Source organism: Mytilus trossulus, chromosome 8, assembly GCF_036588685.1.
Source record: "Mytilus trossulus isolate FHL-02 chromosome 8, PNRI_Mtr1.1.1.hap1, whole genome shotgun sequence".
Lineage (NCBI taxonomy): Eukaryota > Metazoa > Mollusca > Bivalvia > Mytilida > Mytilidae > Mytilus > Mytilus trossulus.
In genome coordinates this window covers 57,593,296-57,611,162 of record NC_086380.1, presented here as the reverse complement: position 1 = coordinate 57,611,162, position 17,867 = coordinate 57,593,296, and the positions used below count along the sequence as shown (strand labels likewise).

General features: G+C 31.5%; 1 protein-coding gene across 4 annotated transcripts in view; it reads left to right on the top strand.

Moving 5' to 3' along the window:
- Positions 1 to 201: 201 nt before the first annotated feature.
- LOC134681170 (NADPH--cytochrome P450 reductase-like) overlaps positions 202 to 17,867 on the top strand; it is a 31,391-nt gene continuing 13,725 nt past the window's right edge. Inside the window, exons 1-8 of one of the 4 annotated variants that reach the window (XM_063540650.1) lie at positions 202 to 352; positions 10,414 to 10,666; positions 11,142 to 11,196; positions 11,813 to 12,091; positions 12,711 to 12,835; positions 14,780 to 14,869; positions 16,027 to 16,125; positions 17,342 to 17,458. In XM_063540650.1, coding sequence (XP_063396720.1) covers positions 10,476 to 10,666; positions 11,142 to 11,196; positions 11,813 to 12,091; positions 12,711 to 12,835; positions 14,780 to 14,869; positions 16,027 to 16,125; positions 17,342 to 17,458 — 956 coding nt within the window. In that variant the 5' untranslated portion in view covers positions 202 to 352; positions 10,414 to 10,475. Of the gene's footprint in view, positions 353 to 5,546; positions 5,769 to 7,213; positions 7,234 to 7,315; positions 7,493 to 10,413; positions 10,667 to 11,141; positions 11,197 to 11,812; positions 12,092 to 12,710; positions 12,836 to 14,779; positions 14,870 to 16,026; positions 16,126 to 17,341; positions 17,459 to 17,867 lie in introns of those variants that run through there. The other 3 variants (XM_063540651.1, XM_063540653.1, XM_063540652.1) reach the window with 3 other exon arrangements.

Genomic DNA, 17,867 nt, shown 5'->3' with positions numbered 1-17,867 from the left:
TATGCTTGACTTTTTCTTTATTGCTTATTTATTTGAGTTGGTCGATTAAAAAAGTTTTCCCAAGTATAATTACCCCCTAATGATAAAATCAGTTGCTTTAAATAACCGTTGACTTAAAAATCCCACCAGAGCCTTATAGTGAAACACGGAAAAATACGGCTTACTTTCGGATAAGTTTTATTATAAAAATCCATTCTCACATCCGGTGATAATTTTCGTTAACCCATTCAGGCCATAATTTTGGAAGGATTTAGGCCCCAAGGCCAGGGTTATGTAAAATCTGTGAATCTCTACTAATATCAATGAAACGAGTTTATTAATTATTTACATCATACGACTTAGAACAAGCCAGGTAATGTACAATTAGCATAAACAAAGTATAAACAGTAGAACTAGGATTATTGACGAGACCCATAGTGATTAGTGAAGTAAAATTGCATTTACAGTGATAAATCTTTAATTCATTATATATATATAGGCTTTAAATCATAATGTCATTATTTTATACTGTGGAAAACATAAATAAGCCTTTATATGTTATTTTTCTAAGCGGCATAAAATTCTCATCGTAATGATTACGTGACAAATTGTCGACCTAGATTATGACCTTTCCATGAATGATGTAAACTGTGTCATTTCTATTAAAAGTCATATTTCGATGACAAATTTGTTTAACTCTGACTATTGCTGTAAAGATCCTGACTCAATAACAAAAATAACATGTGCTTCATGTACAATGTAGGCCAAGTACATGGTTGTTCTACCACACCTGTCGAAAAATGTTAATTCTGGAGTCATAACTTGATATTATGAAAGCCCTTTCACAGTTAGTTTGGCCATACTGGATAGGGGGCAGATTATTTTGAAAAGGATGGATGCATGTTTGAAAACAACTGCTCTGTTTTAACAATGTTCTCCCATATTTTTCACACCATTCGTACCTCCATTATGAAAATCTGCCCCTATCCAAACCATGAACAGGCAACCTTAAATACAACATTACAGGTACATGAATGATCATGATGATTAATTAACATACATTTATTGTAAGTTAACCATCTTGTACACTTTATACTGTGCATTTTTGTCGAGCCTTCGACTTTAGTTGAAAAAGCGAGACTAAGCGATCCTACATTCTGTCGGTGGCGGCGGCTTCAAAAAATATTCGCTCTGTGGTTAAAGTTTTTGAAATTTTAATATCTTTCTTAAACTATACTGGATTTCTCCCAAACTTGGACAGAAGCTTGTTTATAATCATAAATTAGTATCCAGAAGTAAATTTTGTAAAAATTAAATTCCATTTTTTTCTGTATTTTACTTATAAATGGACTTAGTTTTTTCTGCGAGGAAACAATATTCACTCTGCGGTTAAATTTTTTAGAATTTTAATAACTTTCTTAAATTATCCTGGGTTTGTACCAAACTTGGACAGAAGCTTGTTTTTGATCATAAGATACCGTACTAGTATCCAGAAGTAAATTTTGTAAAAAAAAATATTTTTTTCCGTATTTTACTTTCAAATTGACTTAGTTTTTCTGCGGGGAAACATTACATTCACTCTGTGGTTAAAGTTTTTAAAATTTTAATAACTTTCTTAACCTATCCTGGGTTTGTACCAAACTTAGACAGAAGCTTATTTATGATCATAAGATAGTATCTACTGTAGAAGTAAATTTTGTAAAAAGATAACTCCATTTTTTCTGTATTTTACTTTTAAATGGACTTAGATTTTATGCCAGTTAAAATTACATACAGTTTGCATTAAAGTTTTCAAAACATTTATTAGATTCATTAACTATCCAGATTTTTACCAAACTTGGACAGAAGCTTCTTTCAATCATAAGATAGTATGAGGGGGATAGGACTTTTATCGGGACTCCGGGATTGGGTGTTTTTAAGTTTGGGATTTCGGGATCTGGGAATTCTTTTATCGAATCTCACAACCTCGGGATTTTGTGTTTTTAAGCCTGGGATTTCAGGATTTCGGGATTTCGTATTTTTAAGCCCGGGATTTCATTTTATTGATTTTTTTCCTCATTTTTGTTGAGCCTGCGATTTACAGCAAAAGTAGGCGAGACACTGGATTCCATGGAACCCTTACAAATTTTTTTGCTAGTACATGTATTTGACATTTTCTCCATTTATGAAATGAAGAAAGTCTCATGATTTCTAATCAATTCTGGTCATTCATGCATTTAAATTCGTAAAAGTAAAAATAAGTAAAGTGCAAAATTTTTAACTGGTGACAAATTTATGACAAGTTTACTACCCCAATTAAGCTTTTACCGGATGTGTCATAAATGATCATCAAAATTATTTTATACAAATAAAAATCTGCATATCTTCATTTGGTTACAGAATCGTAGGAAATTTTTTATACCACACATTTATCTTATTACATATTTTGTCATTGCCTGTCCTCACTTTTGATGTAGATTAACAAAACAGGATGCTATAACTGGTGTTAATTTTTTTGTACATTGAATATATACTCTTTCGAAGAGTAGGAGCTTACTCAAGGGCAAAGAAGATGACACAATTATAATTTGTCCTAGTATTGAAAACGTATATACCTACTCATGATCTGTCTTCAAACATGTACCTCTGTCTTTAGGACTTTAAGGTTAAGGGGGTCCTTTGAGTTATGGTGAAAATCAGTGTTAAACTGTTTGTTTTTTTTTTTTTGGGGGGGGGGGGGGCTTTGGTCATAACTTTTTGGCCATTTTTTCTCTATTCTGTATTATTATTCTATATATCAAAACATTTCTCTTTTCTAAAGCATATCTGTTACTATAGGCAAATTATACAGACAGGATTAGTGCCCAATTAATAGATTCATTGTGCTAGTTAGTTCCATCACATGACTCAGCAGCCCATGTACAAATCATACAAAATATAAACATAACAATATATATATCTTTTGAAGAAATAAAGCATTTTATTTCAATCCTAATTATTATATTTTTATTTGAACATGTATATTGATGAAATACTGGGAAAAAAAGGTCCTTTTTTCCATGTACATGATGTACATTTATTAAACAGTGCAACTTTAAATAAATCAGCAATGTTGCTGTTCATCAGATTGTCTCTTTTGTTATACAGTCCAGATTCAGTACATACAGGCATCTCCATGACCAGTTTTGTTATGGCGCTCCTCATAATAGTACGACTAATTCTTCCCCAATCATCAAATAATCCCCACCATGGTTCTGCATTGTTAGAAAAATGTACACCATCGTTGAAAGTGTAATTAGTCTACTTTTGTTTTTCTTTTGCTATTCACCACCATATTTATCATGTGTGAGAGCCATGGTGTAGTGGTTAGTGCATCGGACTTACTAACACAAAGGTTCCTGGTTCGATTCCCGTTCGGGATGAAATTTCAGGAACTCAATTATCGGCATATCTCTTGCACGTTAAAGACACCCTTGTAGATTTCGAAAAAGAGTAGGCTAATGCCGCTACAAGGCAGCACTCGCACCTGCAAAGTGGAAAGGGATTAATATAAGTTGCAAAACTTGTTTCCCAATCCACTCTAAATAAATATGTTTAAACTATATTCACCACCATATGTTAATTCACTGATATTTGGTATGCAGTTGTATTTCAGGTACATGTACTAGTAGCATTTTCAAATTAAGCCTCATTTTCATGGCATTTCTCTCGCCTTTTCGTCATGGTGTATTGACTCTGAGATATTGCATAATTATTTTAGAAGTTGAAATACATAATGGGACAGAAAATACAGAAGTGAGGTTATACTATAGAGTTCGTGAAATCTTATTCCCCCTGGTGGTCCTTGAAGAAAATCTGCTGGTCCTCACTTTTAATCTAATTAAAATTTTTAAACTGTGTCAGTCCTATGCAAAATTTTGGTGGTCAACTCCTGAGGACTGACACTTTTTGTGAACTTCCGAGATATATATCTAGCTGGAATAGTAGATTGAACTTGTAAACTTATCTGGGTGCATCTAAAAACACCTACATGACCTATATAAATTTAGATTTTTCAATTTGTGTCAATGTATATAGTTAGGGTATACACTTTTGTACCTCTCATCTTGTTATTTTATATCTTGTATGAGAACCAATATTCTTACCTACATTTGTAACCTGACCTGTATAAGTCAAACACCTGTCAAATTAGAACAAAACATTGTAAGGTAAATAATGTATTGTGTTTAGTACTTGAAATCATGAACTCTCAATGTCAGAATTGATATGAAATTAGCTATAGAGATCCATCATGTTCAAATGGCTTCCCTCATTTTATGAAAATTTGATATATATAATACCAGTATGTAGTATCAGCAGTATTAATTTTCTCAGGGTTGTTTAAGTTTAAATTATTTTTGACCTTCATATATATATGTTTATTTGTTGCTTGCAAATACTGGTGAATACTGTGATGCTTTCACATAAATTTTGGAAGTAAATTATTACTTGGGAGTTTTGGTCATGTTGATATGTGAGTACATTTACAATGTAGAAAATCAGACTGTTGGAGTCAGAAATTACATTATATTTTTTAAGATATTTCAGGGTTCTCACTAAGGCAAGTCCATGAGTCCTCGGCTCATGAAAATCTGTCTGGACTCGCCATTTCAAATCTGGTGAGTCCAAATACAGTATGCATCAAGATTGAAATATTTTGAATAACTGAACACATATCATTTCACATCCAAAGTTTAAAAGAAATCTGAATTTAATGTCATTTTATTGCTCTATAAGGTCATGGAGACTAAGATGATAAATTTAATTGCAATATAAAATATCTTCTTCTTACAACATTATACATGTACACATGTCTTACTGTTGGACTCGACATGATAAAAAAAACAAGTCCCTGGTCTTGCCTTCAAAAATCCTTAGTTAGAACCCTGATATTTACAGTATTTTTAAATGTTAATTATCATTCTTTAGGGAAAAGGAATAGAAGTTATTAGGGACTCTTCAAAAAAAAGAAGGTTTTTTTAAAACAATGAGACAACTATCAACCAGAGACCAAAAAGAAGATGGTGTAATTTAAAAATCTACATTGTACAGGTGACATTACTGCGTTTCCCATACTATAAAATAAAAATAAAAAACTATCAAAAGTCCCTGCATGGTAAAATATAGGCAAAATGTAAACACATGCAGTACAAAAGAGAAAACCAATGGCCTGATCTATTTGGCTACCTCAGAACAAATTGGGCTTTTAATTATTTTTCAACAATCACCAACACACAAATCATAATGATGCCCCCCACCAAAGGGGAGGGGGCATCACATTGTAAGTTTTACCCTTTTCCGTCTGTAGGTCCCAAAGTTGGTCTTTGTTCCCTTTGTACTTATACATGATGCTTATTACCACAATACACATTCCCCATTTGCATGATTTATATTTTTATAATTTGACTCGTTTGCTGGAACCCTTTAAATTATTTTAAGGAGAAAACTGCCTAAATGTAAATTTGCTAATACAAGAATACTTTTTATTGTTTTGAAATAGTCCCTTGAAATTTAATAAAACAGTTAATTTATCAACTTTCAATATACATGATAAACATGTAGGTTGTAATACTTTAAAAAAATTGCATAAGACTTTATTGTAAAGAGTTTAAACGTACTGTTTGCTTATAGTTATGTATATATATTCCCTTTAACTGTGAACATGGTGAAGGTACAATGTAGTAACTCTTAGTACATGTAGGTCATATTTCACTGAAAATTCAAAATGAGTGATATCTTAAACCACAGATTAAAAGGTTATGCTTTAAACGGTAAGTAGTAGTTTTATTTTTGTTTTACATTGTTTTTCTACTTGACTTAAATGTACTTAAAAATAGGATTAAAGTCCTTGATGTGTTTCCTTTGCATACATTGTATAACAAATCAGATGCAATTTCAGGATTTTGAAAAAGGGGGACATGCCCCACAAACTAGTTAATGTTTAGAGTGGGACATTCCCCCACACTAAAATTAGTATTTCAAATAATAGTTTTCAACTACCCCCAAAATGAATAAAAATTAAGGTTTTCTACGACTATTAATTATAATAAATCAAGGGTATACAGTAAACATGTAGATACATGTATCAGTGGCGGATCATTTTTCTTAGACGATCAATGCTTTTTGAATGGGGACATATAGTGTGAACCCCACCCTTCCCTTTTCCCCCTCCCCCTCTCCCTTTTTTTACTGGGTTGTGAAACCCCCCTTATAAAATGACTGAATATGCCTCTGTAAATAATGATTTATTCTTGTGCAGTGTTATGTGGTATATTTATCAAAATCTAAACTTCATTAAACGTTTCATGTTTTTTATAAATTTCTTGTTCTGCTTTTTACCTGTAAGTTTACAAAAGTGTCAATGAACTCTGTTTGATTCGATTACTAAAGACGTATTTCAAAAGTGTTGATTTTGAAGCATGAATTTGTTTTTTCACACAACTTTTTAAACTCAGACTGAATAATAGAATTTTACATAACTTTACATAATTTTCATAATCTTGCATACCTTGTTCACCTACATGCATATAGATATAAAACGATATTACAGTATTTGTTGGTAACAGAATAAAGGGTACATGAGAATATTTGTTCCAATAGGAACATCTATTATGACATTACTTATGACATAGTTTCCACAGGGAACTTAAAATTTGATAGAAATAAGAAGATGTGCCAATGAGACAACTCTCCATCAAAGTTTACAATATGTAAAAAGCAAACAATTATAGGCCAAAGTATGGCCTTCATCAAAGAGCCTTGGCTCACACCTAACAGCAAGCCTGAAAATGACTTTTGTAAAACAATTTAAACAAGAAAACAAATGGTCTAATCTACATAAAAAAAACAAGGAGAAACACCTATTTATAAACCACACCCACAAAAGACAACCACTGAACAACAGTCTCCTAACTAAGTTTTAAAATGCATTAAAATGCAGTGAGTTTTAGTATGTTATGTGTATAAAAGCTGTTTCTACAGATATATTTTAATAACTACATGTTTGGTTCTCTGATAAATCATTTGACCACACTTATTGGTATTCTGCTACCATGCTTGTCACAGTTTTTTGTTTCAAGGTCGTACAAAAATATCTAAACAATAGATTGACCAAGGTGAGATTGACACTTTGATCTAATGGTCAGTTTACTGACTCAGCTGTCTATACAACATGTAGTATAAGTAATTGGATTATATTATGATGTGCTGAATATTAACCTGTTGTCAGTTTTCTAGGTATGTTTGTGTCCTAGATATTTGACCTTTATACAATGGGGTTTAGTAATAATATACATTTATCCATTAAGTACAGTACACTAAGTACATGTAGAAGTATTGATTTGTTGGACATATCTTACAATTTACTCTGGATTCATTATTTTCATTGGATACCAATTTTCGTGGTTTTTGTGGGTACAATGTGAACCACGACATATTTTATATAGGCGTACACACAGACTTCTGCAGAACCACGAAATCAAATATCAACGAACATGTAAGTTTTTCTGAATCCATGAAAATTGGTACCCACGAAAATGAATGAATCCCCACTTGAATACACTTTGTCCAACATAGGTGATACCAGAATAAAATGATTTATATTAGAAAAATATAAAGAGTACTGTTAAATGTAAACATTAAGTAGTATTTCATGGGTGTTCACTCTCACAGACATATATAAACATCATATTCATTTCTTCTAATGCATTTGAAGAGAAAAAAATAGTTTTGGACAACAATATATTTGATAACTGTCAAACATTGTGGTTGATTTTCTGTATTTAAACAATTCTTATCATTACTTTTAAATGATGATTAATAGGAGAGACACATGGGGTAATTAAGTAAAAAAAACAGCAACCCAGACGCGGATCCAGCCATTTAAAAAAAAGGGGGGGGGGTCCCAACCCAGAGTAAAGGGGAGGTTCTAACTATATGCTCCCATTCAAATGTATTGATCGTCCAAAAAAAGGTGGGGTTCAACCCCTGGACCCCCTCTGGATCACCTATGCAACCCAACAACAATGTCCCAAGTGGCTTTGCTAGAAAGTACTATGTAAAATAATATTTCATTAATTTTTCTCACTGACTGGTGGACCTAGCTTTTTATTGTGCTGTTGGGTTGTTTATTGACATACCACACACACCATCTTTAAATCATAAACAGCAATACTAACTACAGGTTTTGTTCATTGTTGAAGACTGTGAATGACCCTTAATTGTTGACAACCTTGTCATTTTGCCTCTGGTGGATGTTTGTCTAATTAGTGATCCTACCACATCTCCTCATTTTGATAATGATGTCTGACAGATCAAAATGTCAATTCAAATAGCTGCAAAACATGTAGGAATTACATCAGCTACAAATGACTGTTGTTAATCTTTGATGCGATTTCATGTCCACAACAGTTTTCAATTAGAAAATCAATTTTATTTCTGATTTTATTTACTCTGCAAATACATTGAAATAACACAATTGCAACACAGTGTAATATTTATTATGATGATAAGTGATCGTCCAATTAAAAATTTTCTGATTTGCATATTGACGTATTTATGTTAGAGAATACCAGGAGATTTTATTTGAGGGTCTGGAGGAGGGGGGATGGTGTCTGTTATTCTGTAAACATTAAATTTTCACCTCTTTTTTCTCTAATCTTAAAAAAATATACCCCTTATTTCTCTAATCTTCAAATAATTAACCCCTTTTTTCTCTAATCTTCATTTTTTTTTGCCCGTTTTTCTCTAATCTTCATTTTTTAAGGGCATTATTCTTTAATCATTTAACCCCATCCAAACCCTTTTAATTGCTGGATTGACCAATACTTAGATTTTTACGTTTAACTTCTTGATATCCATATAGAAAGTTACGTAATACATGATGAATTGCAAATATTTGTTTGTATATTATGATATTAAAAAATTTATTGAACTATTAAATCCTTGAATTTTCCAAAGAAAATTAAAATAAGTATTAGAATTGATTATGGAGGGAGAGAAAAGATAAAGGGAGAGGAAAACTAATGGCAAGTTTATGGAGAAAAATAATCTAGAATTTGTTTTAAAATAACATAATGCGCATGTTCATTTCAGGTAAAACAATTGTGTATATTTTGTTTGATCATTTAATTTGTTATAATGATGTCTTGAAATAGAATTGGGAAGATAGGGACAAATTAAATGCATGTTATTATTTTCATACTTTTATACATGTACAACATGTACAAGGAGTTTATCAAAGTTGTCTCCCTTAATGATATGCAAGTTTTGTATATAGTTTTGTAAACAAGTTCAAATTAGTCCATGTGAACTGGATATTGCACAACAGTGAATGAAATCTCCCAGATAATAGAAAGGTCTTTACTAACTGTGTCAGAGATATTTAAGTTATACACCTAAGTAATTTGAGTATTCCATTACGTTGGAATGAATTTTAACAGTTCAGGACTATCTAATTTTCATTTGGATAAACTTAGGACACAATTTAAAGAAAGTCTCAATATTTTTATCTGCTGTTTTACTTGTTTCCCTTAAACCATTTCCAAACTGTATCTGTTATTTTCTCATGTGCAGTAACAATATAGTATACCCTAAACTCATTTCTCGCTGTAATATAATTTTTTTCAATAAATTTTGATCAAAAAGGGAGGGGGATCTAAGAAATAATCAATTTAATACATGTACAGCTACATTTATCTTTTTTTTTTAGTAAAATTGAGAATGGAAATGGGGAATGTGTCAAAGAGACAACAACCCGACCAAATAAAAAAACAACAACAGCAGAAGGTCACCAACAGGTCATCAATGTAGCGAGAAATTCACGCACCCGGAGGCGTCCTTCAGCTGGCCCCTAAACAAATATATACTAGTTCAGTGATAATGAACGCCATACTAATTTCCAAATTGTACACAAGAAACTAAAATTAAAATAATACAAGACTAACAAAGGCCAGAGGCTCCTGACTTGGGACAGGCGCAAAAATGCGGCGGGGTTAAACATGTTTGTGAGATCTCAACCCTCCCCCTGTACCTATAAATTATGAACCTCTCTATCATGATTATTCACAGCTTTCCATGTCTGATATATATATATTTATAGAAGCTTAAGTATGAAATATATATAAAATATGTAAGTCTTTAAGACAGGAAATATTTCATATGCACATAGTCTCTTTAAGATACATTCACAACTTGGATTTTAAAGCTTGGTATCTTATAGGGTAAACATATTTATAAATACTGGGTAATCACTTCAAAATATTTTCCTTGGTATTGTTGGGTTACTGTTTTATTTGTTTAAACTTAGCACCTCTTGTTACTCATAAGATACAACAATCTAAATGAACCACCTGTGATGTTATTCCATTCATGTAAAATTTTACCGAAGTTTTATAAAATCTTATTTTGCATTTTCAGATTTCATCTAGAAACAACCTGATCAACAACTTATATCTTGTATTGTAATAAACATAACGGCCATGAGTGACGAGGTGCCTAACATCCCAATGACTGACGTCCCAGTGACAGAGGTACCAGTGCCTGAAGATGAGGCGTGGTTCTCCACGTTGGATCTCCTTATTTTATCGATGCTGGCAGGATTTGCTGTCTATTGGTTATTTTTTAAGAACAAAAAACAGGAACAGCCAGTGTTTAAGAAACTTGTCGTTCAGTAAGTTATGTATTGTTATAACAGATTTTCACAAATAGATAGATATTTGATTTTCATTTTTGGTGTTTAAAGCTACATTTAACAGCATTGACCATTACTTGGTGGTCCCTTTTATTGGTTGAGGGAGCCTTATTGCAATCTATTGATTTTGTACAAGGTTATAATTTGGTCCTTGGACTTGCAGTAAAATAATTTTATTTTCCTAATTTTTCCATTTTTTTTTCATTTTTTTTTTTCGATATGCTTGAAGATATTGATTAGATAATTAGTAAATAGCTTTTGTTATGTAAAGCTTCAGATAAAGTTAATATTTTGTTCAGGTCTGATGATTTTGTACAGAGTTATGTTCCTTGCAAAAGAAAACAAAAAGATTTAATGTGAACAGAACATGTATATATTTTCCTTTTCTTTCTTGATTAATATTTTACCATGCATATAGATTACGGGGTATTTTATCATGTTTTTTCTATTACAGACCTATGGCAGGAAAAATTGATGATCCAAGTTTTATCAACAAAATGAAAAATTCTGTAAGTTTTTTAACCTTCATCAGAAGAAGGCTTTCTTGTACTTGTTTTATTACCTAGTAAAAAGTTATGTCTAAACCAAAATCGTTGATGTTACAAAATTGGTTTCATCTGATGTAGATTTTATTATAAAAAAAACAGTTTGTTGCGAATTAGACATTTGATATGTCCTATTAAAAAGGAAAAACAAAACACTAGTTTTTGGTGATAGCTATTGCATGCACCATATTTGATGGGCCTGATGGGTTATTTTCGTTCTTACTGGTTTGCGAATTTTTGTTATCATGATCTGTTTTTCTACAATTTTTTTTTTCTTCATATGTTCCTGATCCGTGATCATGGAAATTTATTTTCTGTGAATCCTGATTAACAAAAAATTATCTCTTAAATCTTAATGAGACCCCCCCCCCCCCCCCCCAAATCAGGCCCCTCATATTGAAAATGCAATTTAAAGTTTATTTAAAAGACAAGCCAAAAATATTAGATTAAATGTATGGACGAGAATAGTGGTACAATAACTTTTATAATGTTAATACTTACGGAACATTATAATTATTTTCTGCTAATAAATATTGTATCAAGCTATCAGCTGTAACATAATTTATTTGATATGTTTCAGAAAAGAAATGTCATAGTATTTTATGGGTCACAGACGGGAACTGCTGAAGAATTCGCTGGGCGACTAGCTAAGGATTCTATAATGTACGGTATGAAGGGTATGGTAGCCGATCCTGAAGAATGTGAATTATATGAACTATCACGTCTGTCAGAGATAGACAATGCGTTGGCGTTATTCTGTATGGCGACGTACGGTGAAGGAGATCCAACAGATAATGCTCAGGACTTTTACGAGTGGTTACAGAGTGGCGATACAGATCTCTCTGGAGTTAAATTTGCTGTACGTTTATATTTCTTTTTCAGCTGATATCAATGTGGCCTGTGTCTGTCTTTAAAACCTCATATAGTTCAAATTTAGCTGTCTTAAATTTGTAAATTGTGAAATTGTATATGCATTTCAATTCATTATTGTTAGTTTTTTAAATTTGAGAAAAAAGGATGCATGTATTAGGAATCAATATATTCTGGTATAATTTTCTGCTACTATAGCAACAATCAACATTATGAATTTGGTGAATAACTTAACTTAAATTTCTGTCATCATTACTGTGTTTATTAACAGCTGAACTTCAATAATTCATAATAGGTTATAAAATCATATTGAATCCATAAGTTTTAATCGGCTTCACCAGGAAATGAAAAAAAAATAGTATATTATGTACAGACAACATGAAACTAATGTTCATTAAAAAAAATATAATATTTTCGATTGTGTAAATCTTGATAAAACAATAGTCTTTTGTTGTTAAATATTTGAAACCCTGTACAACCTTAGTCAGGTGGTGCTGTAAGGGTGATGTTAAATCCTGACTATTGAAAAAAAAAAAAAAAAAAAAAATCATTTTTATAATGTGTAGATGTCCAAGCTACTTATGGTATATTTGTTTTTTCAATTGTAGGTATTTGCTTTAGGAAACAAAACCTATGAACATTATAATGCCATGGGTAAATATGTAGACAAAAGATTAGAAGAGCTTGGCGGTACACGTGTGTTTGAGCTTGGAATGGGTGATGATGATGCTAAGTAAGTAATATTGTAGTGGAGATCTGTCACCTGTCTTAATGATTGATTGGTTGTTCGTGTAAAATACCACCATCAGTATTTTTGTCTTATCATTAATATGCACCTTATCGCAATTAGCCTACTTGGCTGGACCTTTTGACGCATACAACAATCACTTTTCCATTGTGGCGTCAGATATTTTGTTTTATGACGTCAACATTTTACGGGAACCTGTGTGATATCCAGTAATGGCGGACAAATAGCGATAAGGTGTATTGCAACCAGTATAAATATAGAAAGGAAGTGGTAGTACGCTAACTGCCAATCCTGGAAAGGAGTAGGTTCAGTAAGACCCCTTTTTGGCCCCAAAATATAGCAGTTTTACAAAATTGTGAAATTGTAATATTTTAGTTATTTAGTGGAAAGTAAAATGCTTCTGCTACATAAATATAAGCTGTTATTGACAATACAATGTACATATATGGGGTACTGGCATCATTAAGTCATGCTAAATTACTGAAATCTTCACAAGTTTAGCATTTTAGTTAAATTTTAGACAGTTTCCGTCTTAAATGAAAGTGGCCGCATTCGTGTTCAATCATTCATAATATTGAAATGTAAGTTGTATTTAATGATAATACATAACATATATACAGGTTGAGGATGAATATGGATGCGGCCACTTTCATTTTTGACAAAAACCTTCTGAAAAGAGACGTATTTTGGCATATTTGATAGATTTTTTTCATATTTAAGCTTGAATCGGAGCGTTCTTAATGACTCAATCATTTAAATTCTTTCACAAAAATTAATCAGATCAATTGAGATAGACACATAAGTGTTTAAAAAGTGTACAAAATCTTTCGTTAGATGAACCTGAAATTTGAGGCCAAAATTGGCTCTTACCGGAGCTACTCCTTTGAGATTGGAGTTGCACCCTCCATGTTGACAGGCTGGTGATTAATGTAGACAAACTACTTTCACCACTGGAGACCACTGGCCCACAGACCCAATCCCCAAGCCCCATTGCTTTCATGACTGACTTTGAATTATTCCTGGTTTACTTTTTAATCAAATGTGGGACAAGCAATTAATTAAGAGTACAGACAAGAAACACTGAAAAATAAATAACGGGAAACATGAATCACGCACATTGTACCAAACATGGGAAAATGAGAAATAAAGGGGAAAACAAGAAAACGAGAAATAAAAGGTGAAAACAAGAAAACAAGAAATAAAAGTTTAAGGTCAAAACAAGAACACAAGAAATAAAAGGTCAAAACAAGAAAACCAGTAATAAAAGGTAAAAACAAAAAAGATGTGAAGTAAAAAGGCCTGTACCACCCTCTTAATGGTTTACTGTGAATTTTATATATTATTTTTTGGATACTGTAAACCAAATTATTTTCGCTGATACTTTATTATTTTGCGTGTATACGCAGCTAGTCAATTTCACATCAATATAATTTCCCGATTTTGTAATGATCTTAATGAAGTTTGATAGGGAAAGATCCAAGTTATACATTTTCGCAACAATTTTATTTTTCGTTATTTATTAAATCGCAAAAGTTAATCGCTCAAGAAAATAAATCATTCGCGAAATTTAGTTGGTTTACAGTAACTATTTTCCAAGATTTTGTAGGAAAAGGTGAACTATGAAATCAAATGTTGAACAAATAACAAATTTCATATAGTCTATATGCAGACTTTGGCGAAACCACAAAATCAAATATCCACAGAAAAGCAAGTTTTCCTAAATCCACGAAAAATTGGTACCCACGAAAATAAATGAATCAACAGTATAAGTATTCAGATACTTTCCCCACGGAAAGAATTGAAACTTTTCAACCAGTAATGTTTTTATTTTAATATTCTAATGGAATATTCTGACTTCATATACATTATTTGAAGTGCTTAATTTTCTCACTCTGTATTTATTATATGTTTTGTTTCCTTGTTTTATAGTATAGAAGAAGATTTTGTAAATTGGAGAGAGAAGTTTTGGCCTGCAGTATGTGAACATTTTGGTGTAGAGGCTACAGGAGACCAAGGAAGGTTTGTATAGCACACAAGTACGGCAGAGTTAGTGTATTAGGACCCAAAATTTACATTCCAGGCCAATAATGTTACATACAGTGTATCTTGCCTAATTTGACACAGTGGGGGGCTAGAAAAATGTCTGATTAAGAAGTGTGTCGGAATACTCAAGTTTTTTCTGCAAGGATAGGCATATTTTGGGACCATGAAAATGTATCCATTAAAGCAGGATGTTGGAATACTTAGGTGTGAGATGAGGAATGTTAAACTGTATATGACCATATATCAGAAATTGTTCCTATGTGTCTTACTTTTGAAGCAGATAATTAACCTCTGCAAAAGTTAAATTGTGTGTTTTTGAATGCCCTATACAAGGCCACAAAACATGAAATATGAACTTAGCACAGATTGAACTGCAGCATCTAAGGCTCTTGTGTCCATCTAGTACAATGCAGCTTCAAATTAAAACTACAATAACCTGTTCATGTAAATTTTCTATTATCTTTTTTTATTATTACATGTTGAACATGTATTAAACAAATAAATTTAACATTTGTATCAAAGTTCTCAAAATTCTGGAAATCCATGAACTGGGATTGCCATTATTGATTACAGTAAAAACAAAATTTATTGCGAGCATTTATTGTAGCAAATTTTAAAGAGTGAACAAAAATGTGAATTTGATTATTTCGATTTTAGGAAAAGCTACATAAGGATATATGTACAAGATATCAGAATGCCTATGTCTTATTATTAGGATGCTTAAGGTGTTGTATCTTTCGCAAAATGAAAACTTAGCAATTATTTCGGAACTTACTATAACTGATATTTAAGGAATGTCTGTAATATTTTTTCTGTCTATGAAGAAATAACATAAAAAATGTGGTGCACACTGCATAACGCGCGTAGCAGGTTATTAAACAGTGTGCAACAAACTTTTTATGTTATTTCGAATAGACTGACAAAATATTACAGTTATTTCTTATATTTAATTCTAAATTCCATTTTAAACCCGCGTAAGTCATGAAAAAACGTTGATGATAAAAATTGTGTCTATGATATGAAAAAAACAAAACGACATCAGCCAATCAGAAGATGTGTTACATCCAAATTAAATTATTGTTTCTTACATGCATATTTAGCAGCCATATTGACTTTTTTCTCTAATATTTTAGTGTGAGACAATACAGTGTGACGATCAATGATGATATACCTAAAGAAAAGATTTACACAGGAGAAATAGCTAGGCTGGGATCATTTACTAATCAGAAATTGTAAGTTTAAAATTTCTTATGTAACATGTTATCACTTATTCATTATGATATGAATAAAGACACTTTAAGATATGAATAAAGACATGTTAAGATATGAATAAAGACACTTTAAGATATGAATAAAGACATTTTAAGATATGAATAAAGACATGTTAAAATATGAATAAAGACATTTTAAGATATGAATAAAGACACTTTAAGATATGAATAAAGACACTTTAAGATATGAATAAAGACACTTTAAAGAAATACTTAAAGACATCTTAAGATATGAATAACAAGAATGTGTCCACAGTACACGGATGCCCCACTCGCACTTTCATTTTCTATGTTTACTGGACTGTGAAATTGGAATAAATTCTCTAATTTGGCATTAAAATTAGAATGATCTTATCAAAGAGAACATGTATACTAAGTTTCAAGTTGATTGGACTTCAACTTCATCAAAAACTACCTTGACCAAAACCTTTAACCTCAAGTGTAACAGACGGACGAACAAACAGACAGACGGACGGACGGACGAATGGACGGATGAACGAAAGGACGAAAGGACGAACGGACGCACAGACCAGAAAACATAATGCCCCTCTACTATCGTAGGTGGGGCATAAAAACACTTTAATAACTTGTCTTATACTTTAAGTTTAATTGTTGGAATTATTTGTGTTGATTGCAGGAATGTCTTAGAAGATGAAGTTCAGTTTACATTCTACAATAAGAACTATAAATCATTCATTTGTGATTGTTTACTGATCAATTTTCTGATTAAAAAAAACCTTAAAATGTATCTTTGAAGGAAGATGGTCTTTAATAATATAGAATGGTGGGGTCTTTCAAAAGACATTGTAAGCTGATGCCCCTACTCAAGTCAGCATCTTACATGTAATTCATACAAAGATTTATTTTCCTAAAAGATTGTATGACCTAAAACAATTTTATAAGATCATTGGCAAATTATGAATGTACAAAATACCTTCATGTATGCATGTTAAATATTTCAACATAAAGGTTTCTCCGTTTTAAACTAAATATCTCCCAAATGTTATAGCTACCTATATGATATAAACATACAGATAAAGTCATCATAGATACCAGGACTAAATTTTGTATGTAGGGCAGACAAGTGTTTCGTCTACAAAAGACTCATCAGTGACGCTCAAATCCAAAAAAAGTTAATAATGCCAAATAAAGTACAGAATTAAACTTTTATTTTCAGGCCATACGATGCTAAGAATCCATACTTGGCTCCAGTGAGAGTCAACAGAGAACTCCACAAAGGAGGAGATAGATCTTGTTTACATATAGAATTTGATATTTCTGGATCCAAAATCAGGTATTTTTGTATACATATAGAATTTGATATTTCTGGATATAAAATCAGGTATTTTTGTATACATATAGAATTTAATATTTCTGGATATAAAATCAGGTATTTTTGTATACATATAGAATTTAATATTTCTGGATATAAAATCAGGTATTTTTGTATACATATAGAATTCGATATTATAACATCCAAAATCAAGAACTATTCTGGTTGAGAACAAATGCACTGCATCTTTTTAAATGCAATTAGAATTTTAGATCTTGTTCTAATTTACAATCTAATTTTTCTTAGATATGATATAATATTCTAATTTTCTATATTTAGATATGATGTAATATTCTATTTTTCTATATTTAGATATGCTGTAATATTCTATTTTTCTATATTTAGATATGCTGTTATATTCTATTTTTCT